Source organism: Chelonoidis abingdonii, chromosome 4 (genome assembly GCF_003597395.2).
Source record: "Chelonoidis abingdonii isolate Lonesome George chromosome 4, CheloAbing_2.0, whole genome shotgun sequence".
NCBI lineage: Eukaryota > Metazoa > Chordata > Testudines > Testudinidae > Chelonoidis > Chelonoidis abingdonii.
Genome location: NC_133772.1, coordinates 136,189,848 through 136,202,700, shown reverse-complemented (window position 1 = coordinate 136,202,700; position 12,853 = coordinate 136,189,848). Strand labels below are relative to the sequence as shown.

At 41.6% G+C, this 12,853-nt stretch overlaps 1 protein-coding gene across 2 annotated transcripts in view; it reads left to right on the top strand.

The window, feature by feature from the left end:
* The first annotated feature begins 3,355 nt into the window (after positions 1-3,355).
* Positions 3,356-12,853, top strand: part of AKT1 (AKT serine/threonine kinase 1) — a 103,327-nt gene continuing 93,829 nt past the window's right edge. Inside the window, exons 1-2 of one of the 2 annotated variants that reach the window (XM_032768791.2) lie at positions 3,356-3,602; positions 7,245-7,407. In XM_032768791.2, the coding sequence (XP_032624682.1) occupies positions 7,362-7,407 (46 nt within the window). In that variant the 5' untranslated portion in view covers positions 3,356-3,602; positions 7,245-7,361. Of the gene's footprint in view, positions 3,618-7,244; positions 7,408-12,853 lie in introns of both variants that reach the window. The other variant, XM_032768790.2, reaches the window with a different exon arrangement.

Sequence of the window (12,853 nt, the reverse complement as noted above, 5' to 3'; positions counted from 1 at the left end):
AGGCTGGACTCTGGTCCCATCCATGTGCGTGTGTGAGCTGAGATCTCCTTTTAGTAAACACCAGCGTGAGTGGAAAGCAGCCCTACTTACCAAGATAAGGAAATCTGTGGGCAGGAAGCCAGCAGAGTTCCCCATTCCTCCTGCAGCATGCAGAACACACACCTTTTATTGTCGAACCGCAGAGCGTGTGTGTGAATGTAAGAGTGTGTGTGTGTGTGTGTGTGTGTGCGAGAAGGGGGGGACAAGCGCTTCTAGAGCTGCAGAGACTCCTCCAGCCCAGCCGGGCTGGCTCTGCAGAGGAGTGATTCCGCGGGCGGTAGGACCCCGCAGGCATCGCCGAGGCCAGACAGCGGCTCCCCCAGCCTGTGTGTGTGTGTGTGCGAGGGGCGGAGAGGAGGGAAGAGGCGAGCGCAGGCTGGCGGAGCCGGGAGCGGCTGCAGCAGCCCAGCCTGAAGCGAGGGCGGCGGGTGGGGGGTGGCTGGGGCAGCAGCAAAGAGTGCGGGGTCCGGCCGCCCCTCTGCTCCCGGAGGCTGCCCAGCTCCTGAGCGGCCCCAGCCAGGCCAGCCGCTCCGCAGCCCCGGCCAGCGGGCGGGCAGCGCAGCGCAGCCGCTAGCGGGGGTCCGGCCGGCGCGCTCCATGGGCTGACTGCCCCGCGCCGAGACTGTCTTGAAGTTTCTTACACAGTGAGGTTTGGGAGCAGGCCAGGGAATAGCACAGCCTGGGCAAGAGACTCCAATGTTACGTGGATCCATAGTTGCCTAGTTTTCAGGTGTATGTCAAGTGATTTTACTCACAGCTGTGAGTAAAGCAAGTGATCTTTTGCATGCGCTCCAGAGAAAGAGAGAGAGCTCCCTCATTTCCCAGTGCTCTTAGGCGCGGGGCGCACGCCGGGGATGGGGGGCTGGTGTGTGCGGCTCCCCCGGCGCGCGCAGCGACCCGCCTGGGCCTCGGCTGGGGGTTAGCGCGCTGCAGAGGCGGCGCCCCGCCGGGGTTAGTCTGCAGGGAGGAGAGGTGGCGGCCCCCTCCAACTTACTCCCTTTCTTCGCTGTGCCTAGGGGTGGGGGGTTAGGGCTTTGCTAAGAGGAAGCTGCTGGCTGGCTGTGCTGGGAGTCAGCACATGAAAGTGTTTGTGAGTGAAGCTTCTGGGGTCTCCCACCAGCGGAACGAGCTCTGGGCTGGATCCAGCCTGGGATCTCTTTCCTTGAGCCCCCCACCTCCCCCCAAATGCATGAGTAGGAGCTAGGTTGGATTTCTCTTCGAGCCTTGTTTGTTGGATTTCTTGGCAAACAGGAGCCCTTTAGTTTTCACAAGCCTTTTGTGTGTCGGCGGATATTGCCATGTTTTTAAGGCTGTTGACTGCTTATAATAGGTTTCTAAGTCTCCCCCAAAGTTATGACTCAATTTAGGGTAGAACTGTAACCAACATAATCAAGTTGGTTCCCACCAGCCTTCCTCCACCTTCTGTAATGACTGAATTGTTTCTTGGAGACTTCCAGCACTTTCACCTCACTTCAACTTCATTGAAAAACACTGTGTGTATGTGGGTGTTTCCTTAATCTGACCTGTGTATTTTGTACTTGTTTATCATAACCAATATGGAGATGCATTAGAAGTTTTGATATGGTGCCATTGGTGCTCATGTGGTTGTAGCCTTGTTAACATTTTTTGCTTAGGTGAAGTTTAACTGTATTTACTTCCCTTTCCCAATATATAAGAAGCAAATACCTGAGTTGATTTGTTTGTCTTTACATCATTAACTGAACATACGTTTTAAAATGCAGTTTTTAAGGGGAGTTGCTGGATAAAGTATACCATAATATTTGTTTACAAGTGAAAATGTGTGTAGATTACTTTATGTAGCTGTTAATTTCATGGTGACAGCCAGGATATTTACCATGACACAATAGTATGTATGGATTTAAAGACTTTGCCACTACCTTTCACTTTTTGAATAGGTGGGCTTTTGTTGTTTTGCAAATATTATTCACAAATTCTTGAAAGTATGCAGTCACCAATTAAAAGAAGTGTCCCAATTTATAATGTAGTACCTAGAGTTCTAGCATTCACATGCAAGTTAATAATATTTGGTAGATGTAATTTAGTTGAGAATTAAATGGATTTATGACTTGTTTTATCTTTACAAAGGATGGAGCAAACTGTTTGTTTACAAATGTGTTCCCTCTGATTCCATTGTAAGTCTCCCGACTCCATATGCTCATATAATTTAAAGCTTGTACAAGAACTTTATAAACTATAAATTGGCTTGTTTCTCACTTAACGGCATAATAAAAATGTAGGGGTTCAGGAGAAGCTGTCCCCCGTCTGCAGCCACAGTCAGTTTTTTACCCTGCTTAAGAGTTTTTCCACACTACAACCAGAACCAGAGATAAGAGAGCTAAACTTATGTAGCCCTCCCACCCCACACCTTTAACAGAATTACCACCCCATCTGTTGGTTCTTAGACCATTAGAGACATGAGAGCAGTAAGCTTCACAAACTGCAGCTTGGAAGTCTAGATTCAGTTTATGGAGTCACAGAAAATGGGACATGTGTTTTACAGTTTTCTTTTGCTCTCAACTTGTGATTACACTGTAGCTTGCAATATCTGGAAAAGCTTTTCCAAGCCTTATCATCAGCTCCATGTATAATGATGACAAAATACCTGTTTTGACGTGGTGGTGGCTTCAGTGGAAGATCTAGACTAATGGAGAACATCAGTAATCACACGCAATTGATGGTCCACAACAGGATTTTCAAAATTAAGCTGAGAGATAAAGCTGGTTGTTCATTTTCTGCTTCCTTGAAAATTAGTCATTAGGGTTTGATGGCTTCTACCTCCCCACATCTGCCATGGGTATAGAGCCTGTGAACACAGTGGAATTAGTGGTTCTTCTTATAGAAATGATGGTGGAATTTGTGGGGCTCTAACACACAAGTCAAGGCAGAGAGAAAAGGGTGAGGCTAGAGGATCTGTTACTGCTTGGACCTACCTGTTGTGTTAATTTAGATGAAATAAATGGGGCAAAGGTGTTAATACTATTTAATATTGGACAGTGACTAGGTTGTGTTAAGTGAGGTCCAGGGTTTGATATACAGAGACCTCAGCCTGCTTAGCACCATGGCAAACACCATTAAAAATCCTTTTAACCTTTTAATAAAGATGAATAAAAGAACAAAAAACAGTTTCAGACTTTAACAGCAGCACCAGCAACAACAGCTCCAGTTCATCTGGATTAATTTCTTTGCTTTCCCTCCAAAGGACAGTTCTTAGCATCTTTGTGACCACCCAAGAGACTACCAAACAAGGGGTTAGTTTTTTTTCCCTTTTAAAACTTTCTCCAGCTAAAGGGAAAGGCAACAAGGGATGTTGTTAAAATGAAACCCTAATACTTTACCTTTCAGATGCTTCACTGAGGCTAGGGCACTGCCTACAGAGTCTGCTGCTTCCCTTAGGCTGCCGTTGTGACTGCACAGCGGTGGTATTTCCCTCAACTCTGTTACCAAGATCCCAGTATGTTCCTCCTGAGCGTGACCTGGCTCCACAGATTGCACAGGAAATGAAGACAAAATAAAATCTCTTCCTGAGCAGGAGAGTGCTCCCTGTAAGAGGAGAACAGGTGCATCTCTTAATTTTGTAGGTGGCTCCTACAACAGGGAAGGGGCACATTTGAAAGACAGTAAAAGAGAGCACCCTGATTAGGCAACTTCTTGTCTTAAGAGGCTGCCCCAAATATATTGAGTATAGCTCTGCTTTCTACCTTCTCTATTGGAAGATTAGTTTGGGTGGTCCCTTAAGACAGCTTTCATTGTGCTAGTACATAAGGAGGTGATGTATCTTTCTAAAATTAATAGCATACTGCATTTTCACAACTTAATTTTATGCACATACTTTTCAACTATTCCCTACATTGGTAGAATAATCAGCAGTGAGACAAAAGGTATTAATTATTTATTTATATAATTATTTATTGTATTTTAATCTGTCTGAATGAGTAGTACAGGTGGTATTTTGAGTGTCATAGAAACAATTTTAATTTTTTTTAAAGAGAGCGGAAGGAAGAATTGTTCATCTGCAGCTCCTGCTATCACTCAGTCACATGCAGATACAATCTAGACAACCAAGCCATAGTCACCTCGGATAACTTCTATGCACTGGGAACCATTCCTAATGTTACTTAATGAGCCTTATAATCATCTATTTTTTTCAGCCTGTGCAAAAGGCAAACCTTCTATTTGTCCATATCCACTAATGCTTAGATCTACCCAGCAGAGCTGACTTCCTCTCCCTGTGTGAGATCTTTGTGCTACTTTTGTGTCTTTCAAAAAACACCTCTCTGCTTGTTGAATTGCACTGGATATAATTTGGATGTGCAATTAAAATTGCACCAGGTATAGTGAGGTTATGCTAGATACAGCTTTATGTCCAACTGCACTGTGGACTGTTGGGACAGTGGTAAGACATCCCACCTTCCCGTGTTATGAATTGAAGATATCTGAAATGAGTTTGCTCTCACTAACACACACACACCCCTGCATAGCTGAATAAAGAATATAAGGCCAGACTCTGGCCTCTTCTCCATGGCGGTATAAAGGGTAATAGAGTACCCTCTTAATTCTTTGTGCCATAGTGCCACTATGTTATCTCCCCCTCTCTCCAAAGAGGCTGGGAAGGAGCAAAGATGTGCCTGGCAGTGTATAGTTACACCAGCGTATTGGAGAGGTTTTGTTGTATAGAATCATAGAATATCAGGGTTGGAAGGCACCTCATGAGGTCATCTAGTCCAACCCCCTGCTCAAAGCAGGACCAATCCCCAACTAAATCATCCCAGCCAGGGCTTTGTCAAGCCTGACCTTAAAAACCTCTAAGGAAGGAGATTCCACCACCTCCCTAGTTAACCCATTCTAGTGCTTCACCACCCTCCTAGTGAAAAAGTTTTTCCTAATATCCAACCTAAACCTCCCCCACTGCAACTTGTACTAAGTTCATGCTGCCACTCCCTCCCTGGAACAGGAGGCAGAATGACTTCCAAATCATGATCTCTCTTCTGGGCTATTTCAGGGATAGCAGAGTAAGATGCTCCTATTTACCCTGGGCAAATTGACAGTCAAGCCCATAATAAATAAGATGGTGCTATGCAAATAAGTAGGTTTGTGAATCCAGATGAATGTGGAGGTACCTAGCCTGAGACTCCAGCAATCTTTTTGTCATTGTTTTTTATTTCTTCTAATCAGGGGATTAGCTTTTCTACTAATTAGTCATTTTGCTTTCAACTTTCTCTTTCACCAAGTGACTCTGGAAAAGGGGTTGGTTACTTATTTCCATTGTTTTAAATTCAGCGTGTGGATATGATGTACAGTACCCTGACCTGTTGTGCCATAGTGTTATACCAATAAGTAATGTGTGTTAACTTTCACACAGCAATTCCATTTTCAGACTTTAGCTGTGATAATCATAGGGTTTTTATTCAACACTTTGCAGATAGCTCAGAATTTGAGAGAAGGTTTTAAATGAGGTATGTTCTCCCATTGATGTCAGTAGGTGTGCAGGAATAAAAGCCCATAATGTTTGTCCAGTCTTATCTTAACTACACGTCAAAAGGTGCTTGTCCGAAGATAACTTCTTGGTGAAACTCATCTCCATTTTGTAACATGTAATTCTCCTATACTTGTCTGTGACGTTAAGAAATTCCTACATGTCCATGTTCCAGTACCAGATTTTTGTATTTTCCCTCCCCCAGGCAAATCTCAGACTTGTTTCTTAGAGTTGATAAATAGAAGAAATGAGAAATGGCAGATTACTAACTCGGAAAAACAGTGAATTATTTATTTATTTGAGAAATACAGGGTGTAACTTCTAAAGATTTAGAACTCTGATAACTGGTGAAAGTTCACAGAAATACAAATAGGGATCTGACCTCATTTCTCTTTCAACTCATCCCACTCAAAATTGCACAGTTTATATTTACAGTGATTGATATAACTCAGATTTAACTTCATTAGACAGAAGCTCTGGCTGGCTCAGGGTACCTCCCATCTCTATCAGATCTTCAGTCCTAGTTCAGGTTCATAATGACCAGAGGTGGTTACCATCAGTGAACCTCTCAGTGGATAACATGAAATTAGTTGACCTTAGTCCGGTTCTTAATGGACCGCTATCCTCATCATGACTGATATGTTTGTTGCTAGTCCAAGTAGAGATGTCATGTACTGAATAGGCATAAAGGTGTGGTCCCTGCAGAAGAAGAGTGATGCAGCGATAAATGCCAGTATACTGAGTTGAGTGGCAGAGGGAGGTGTGTCTAGTGGGCGGAGGGCAAGAGGGGCCTGTTTTAATATCTTCACTATTATCTGGAATTTGGCATGAACTACATTTGAATGCTACTACTCCCCTGTTATACTGAACTAGGTAAAGTTGCCGATACCTCTGAGGACTGAGAAATTTATAAAAAGAAATCTGGAGAAATTGGCAAGGTGGCCAGAAAATAACTAACAATCAGATTCAGTTTGGAAGATAATACAAGGTTATAGTTCTGGAAAGAGAGGATTTTCAGTGAGGGAGTGAAACCTGGAAAACAGACATACTGGTGATAGTGGAGAGCAAACAGAGAAATATAATAACAGGGAAGACCAAGGTACACAGTTTGGGGCTGCATAAGCAGAGGCCTCAAGCAATAAGAGCAAGGGATGTAGGGGCTGATTTATGACAAGAGAAAGTTAAAGTATTTTACTCAAGATACTGTATGCTCATTTAAGAGGGGAGTTGAATTGCTTAGCGAGGTCAAGGGGATAGGTCTGGGAGTAATGGGATGAATTTAAGGGGGAAAACTGAAGTGGAATATTAGGAAAATCTTCCTGACACTGAGATGCATTAGGCTGTAGAAGTCTCCCAAAGGAAGTGGTGGAAGCTTCCCTGCTGAGGGATATTAAAACTAGATTGGATAAAATTACTGTTGGGGGGTAGTTTTCATTGGTGGGGAGATGGAACAGACCTGGATTAAGTCTTCTAGTCCATGTCTAATGTAGGGTTCGTAGTGACATTGCTGTATCTGTTGAGTAAATAGGCAGAACTTCTTCAAACATTCACTTTGCAACCCCATTCTTCCCCCAAATAAAAATACGTCTGAAGAATAAATCCCTCATTTAGACTTTGTAATCAAAACAGCTATATAAACTACCTTCTGTTGTGTTCCTTACTGCACATATGTGAAATGCTGCAAAACATTTTTTTTTTTTAATATTTCTAGAAATAGCTGAAAGAGAGAGGAAAGAAGTCCTTTCTGTGGCCTGTTCTGCTGGAATCCAGAGATAACAGTAGGGGGATCTTTCAGCAGAGACTTTTTTCAAGAGACATTCCTGCCATTATGAATGAAGTAGCAATAGTGAAGGAAGGATGGCTTCACAAGCGAGGTAAGTGTCTTTTCCTTCCCATTTAAAGGAACATTGTCCATTTGGGTCAACCAGCAAATTGGCTTGGTCTCACCTTTAACAGCATACCTTTAAATAGCTCTGCCTTGTTTTTCTCTCTTAAAATCTGACCCTTCCTAATGGTAAATATGCATAGGAAAGATGTTTGACTTTCCACGAGGCATGTAAGACTCTGTGAAATGTGCGTATTATGTTCTTCTCAGAAAACTCAGTATCTCCACTATTTGGTTTGAAAATTATGTTAATAGAAAAAAAGAGGTTCCTTAAAATAGAGAGTTGAAAGTTGGACTATTACAAAGATGGGACAATTTATTTTGTCTCTATGGCAGGGGTTCTCAAACTCGGGGTCATGTGGTTATTATGTGGGGGGTCACAAGCTGTCAACCTCCACCTCAAGCCCTGCTTTGCCTCCAGCAATTATAATAGACTCGTAGACTTTAAGGTCAGAAGGGACCATTATGATCTTCTAGTCTGACCTCCTGCACAACACAGGCCACAGAATCTCACCCACCCATTCCTGTAACAAACCCCTGACCTAGGTCTGAGTTATTGAAGTCCTCAACTTGTGGTTTAATGGTGTTAAAAATATTAAAAAGTATTTTTTAATTTATAAGGGAGAGTCACACTCAGAGGCTTGCTATATGAAAGGGGTCACCAGTAAAAAAAAATTTGAGAGCCACTGCTCTGTGGTATCATTTTAAATGCAGATAACTTATCTATAGCTGTTCTATCTGTGAGCATGTCTCACCAGAAAATATAATTGTCTCAAGGTGAATCTTCATTTGGACAGCAAGGGATACAATGATTATTAGCTGTGCTATGATCCCACAGTAGATTTACTAGTGAATGCACTCTTTGGTTGTTGTTTTTTAAACCCTACCACTCCTTGTACCCAAGAGATAAGCAGTAGCATTAATTTTGCACACTCCATGTACATCTGTTTTAACACTGGTAAAATAAACCTTTAATAAAGTCCTTCTGTATGAGAGGTGGGGCAGAGAGAGCTGAAATATAACTGACACAGTAATTGTATGTTCCTCTATCCTGTTGCATTACTAGATATTCCCCCAGTCCCTCAAGGTCTTGCTAAGAGTAAGTAAAATTCTACTGTATGCTTTTTTCCTTAGGAACAGTGTTGTTATGCTATCAGGTATTTGGCTTACCTGTTTCTTTGTACGGTACTGTTGCTTCCTGGAAAGGAGAGAACGACATTAGGCACTTTTTATAATCTCATAATTTGTTGTAGACGACAACAGATTTTGTATCCTCCAGCTTTCTGCTTCTGCAGACTCAGGATTTTTCTGGAAAGTTTGCAACAACAAAGTAATGTGACCTGAAGGTGCAAAGGTACAGAATAATTTTGGGGGGAAGAAGATGGCATTCCTTATCATAAGCTTGATAAAGGTTAAGGATTCTTCTGCAAGAATAAAATTGATAAAATCCATGTTATTAAAATAAATGGGAAATTATTTTTTTCTATAGTCTGTTATACTCTTTAGTTTTCCATTCTCATCTGGTGATTGGTCAGGAGAATTTGACATGGTCATATGAAAGCACTATAATTTTCTATTCAGTTTTATTTCAGACAGCATTTATGCACATAAATGTCCCCTCTCTAGAGCTTTGTGAAATGTATAACATCTTAATTCATGTCACTGGATAGTTCTGAAGAATCTAAACTACCTTTTGCAGTAAATATATTTGAGAGAGACATTTTGATTGGGTAAAACAAGCCAAGGAAAAAATTATTTACATTTCATTTTACAGTTTAGGATCCTAGAAACTCTTTCAGTTAAAGGGACACTGTGGACTTAAGTCACATCTCTATCTGAATATATATATTTTTACCTAGTTACAGATAACAGCTAACATGACTATAACTGAAAGAGGTTGGAGGGAAATGTGTATTTTGTGTGTGCGCGCACATTGACTTTGTCTATGTAGTTTTATTGTAGTCAGTCTTCCTCGGTTTACTTGGGTCTTTCTCACAAGAATGGTGGGAGAGAGAGAAACATTTTTTAAATAAGAAAGCATGGTTGTAAATCCACAGACATTGTTCAAGGAGGATTCAAGGGCAGATGTAGTGTCCAAAACTATATTTATCTTTTTTAAAAAACAAAACAAAACAGAGTCTGACTAGATTTCAAGATGACAATGACCCTCAGTTTTGAAAATTGAAATTTCTATGCTTCCTTTGATAAAAAGATAAGCTGAACACAAGTACTAGTTCTTCGTACTTTGCAGTATAGCTGGGGGTGTCTTAGTTCTATATTCTTTAATTGACTTCTAGATGCCTTTAGAGACACTTTATTGCCCTCCAGGGATCAAAGATTATAATCTGTAATTTAATGTGACAAGACCAGCTGCTGAGCACATGCATTGTAACTTTTTTTTTTTTGGTGGGGGTAAATAGTAGTGCATGCTGTGTATTTGAGATTCAAATTTTGTGCTTGGAGTTTGCATATTCATCTTGATGTTTTGCATCTAAGTACACCCCATTTATTTATCCTGGTGTTCCCCCCTCCAGCTTTTCCCCTCTTCCTTTCCCGTCCTGATGAATACTCTGGCACCTATTTCTTTCCACTTCAGTGGTGAAACACAACTGGTAATTTTACTTCACTAACCTGCTGATGGGAGATTTCAGAAAGCAATGCAGTATCCCCTTCTTTGCTTGCCAGGAGACCACGTGTGCTAACCTCCACTATATTCTGAGTTTCATTGGCAGCAGTGATGAGATCCGTCTTGAAAATTGATGCACTTACATGGAAGGAGAGAGGCTGGTCCATGAGTGTGGGTTTTTTTGTTTGTTTTTTAAGTGACTTCACATCTACAATGCTTTGTTATAGATCTGCACTTGAAAAAGAGCAGATTAATTTGCTAGTTCTGCAAGGCTAAATGCCCCAGTCAGAGGATGTTTCCAAAACTGATGCCTGGTACTGTGATCTTGTGAAAGAAGACATAAACAGTAATTACTGTAGGGAGGGTCTACAAAGGGAGGATTACAGATATAGTAAACATATACAGTTTGTCATTTGGGTAACAAATAAAACCAAGATCCTAACTGCTTGTGGTCTTTAAAGAACCCATGGTTCTTTTCACAAGTGTAATCAGTGTTAACCCCAGCGACTGGCCAAATGCCAGTTTGGGTAATTATGTTCTGTCTACCTTAAATTCCCTCCACAGTTTCTGTTGGACAAGGTATCTTTTAGTTCCTGTTCTGAACAGTAAACAGCATGGCTGTGTGCAGTTAAACAGTTTCTACACTTCACCCCAGCGATGGCTGCGTTTCGGTGGTTGCAGTGATTTGTGTATGTGTAAATCAGTTTGCAAAGGGCTTTGGAGCTCTTCTGGATGGCAGGTGCTCTGTATGCCATTATTATCTAGAGCAGGTGGTTTTGGCTTGGTAGAAATAGAAATAGCATGACTTTCTTGGGTAACTTCCTTGCCTGTTTAGTTTGTTTCAAAGTCAAAAATAAAAATGGAGAAATGAAATTCAACATATTTTTCTGTGAATGTCTGATAGTTCCTGGCAGTCTCATGAGTCAGTCACTTAAAGGAAGTGCCACTTCCAAGTAGTTCAGATGTTTATTTGTGGAGAGGCCAGTGGCATCTATCTCCACGACACTACTAGCCTCAGCCAGTCAGATGTATAAGAATTCATGAATGAACTTTTTTTTCTTTTCTTCAATTGGCAGCGGATAGCTCTGTAACCCTAATCAGGATGGAACAAGTGCTTGCTCATCAGCTATGCATATGAAAACAATAGTTAGAAACCCTGACCTCTCTTTGCAGGATCTCTTAATGCACATGTGGAAAACTTGGAGTGAATAAACTTATACTTTGTCATGTTTAGGGGTGTGTATGTGTGTGCACATACAGTACAAAGTGTTACATTGGTAGAGGGACGAGACATTGGAGGCTAGGATTTTGTCTTGTGGCAAGGCATAAGGGGGGGATTAATCTGTATAAGTCCCATGACCAGTGATTAAATAATATGTGAGAGGGAGGAGAAAATCATCTACTCTTAATGCTTTTGGTTGTTGGAACTCAATGTTACTGTGTTTCTAAATGTATGTCAGTGGTACCCAGAGATCTGGATGGGTGCCCTTTTACGTGGAATTTCTTCTAGACTGAAGTAAATACCAGTCTCAAGGTCCTAATGATTTCCTTTTCCCATGTTCATTCATCTGTCCACACTAGTGGGTCCTCCCAATATCAACTCTCCATCCCTTTATCTGCCTTTCCCAATGTGTCATATCTTCTGACTCTCTTATTTAGAGTCTAAACTCTTTGGGGAAGGGATTGTCTCTTTTGTATTTAGTGTATATAGATAAGAATTTTGTCAGGGCTAAACAAGGAGATAAGAATCGTCATGGGAATCCCAAAGCAGGTACAATTTTACACAGGGATTTTGTCCACCAACAGGTACCAAATATGGTGGTGGTATTTTTAAACAGTGAACACAAGCACTGCACAGCAGTTAAGCCAGCAAGTGTAGAACACCTTATCCAGGAGAAACGGCAGAAGGATTTTAGGCATGTAGACTGAAATTACCCTATTGTGTATCTGACTGACCAACAGGCAGATATTACCAGATCTTTAATGACAAATGGCTTCTTGTCTCATCTGTAAGATAGTGCTTCCAGTAGCAGGATGCCTTCCACTGACACACTGGAGACTTGATTCTGCCTTGACATGGAGGGACAGTTACCCTCCCGTTGAATAACCAGTGTTCTTCAGACATCTCCAAGCCAGACATTGACCTGTTGCCAACCTGATTATCTTGTGAGGTCTGTTGTAATCGCAGCACAAGGTGACTGCAGGATATGCACAGTTAAACCATTGGATTGATGCACACTATGTTTGCTGAGGCAGAGTAACATGGCCTAAAATACTTTAACATTGTTACCCTGAGAGCCAGTCAATATTTTTAACTGTTCATCTATTAGTATCAGTTGAACCAGGGTCACATGACAATGTTTCCACCAATTAGCTTGTTTGGAAATCCCAGGGATATAGTGTTACTGCTCCCCTTCAACTCTTACTGCTTTTCTATTCTGTTATCATCTTGCCTGCTGCTTGGCCCTTCAATTTTTGAGGGTTTTTCATCTCTTCCTGCAATGTAATTTTGGATTTTTCCCACTGACCTATGCAGCCAGAACCTTCAAGGTTCAGATTAGCTTAAGGATCTGCTGACTTCCATGGTGTTTCAAAAGAGTGGCAGTGGCACCTGATACAAAATGCCTTAAAACACATCTGGAGATGCCAGTTCTAAAGTATAAAGATACTTCAGAGGAGAAACCAGGGTGATGAGGAAAGGAAAGGAATAAGCTAGGGGTTGAACAAGAAATGAAGTGTGTGTGTGTGTGTGTGTGATTCATAATGAAGGGAAAGGAAATGCCGTTTCCTTTGTTTTAAAGAGCATGTA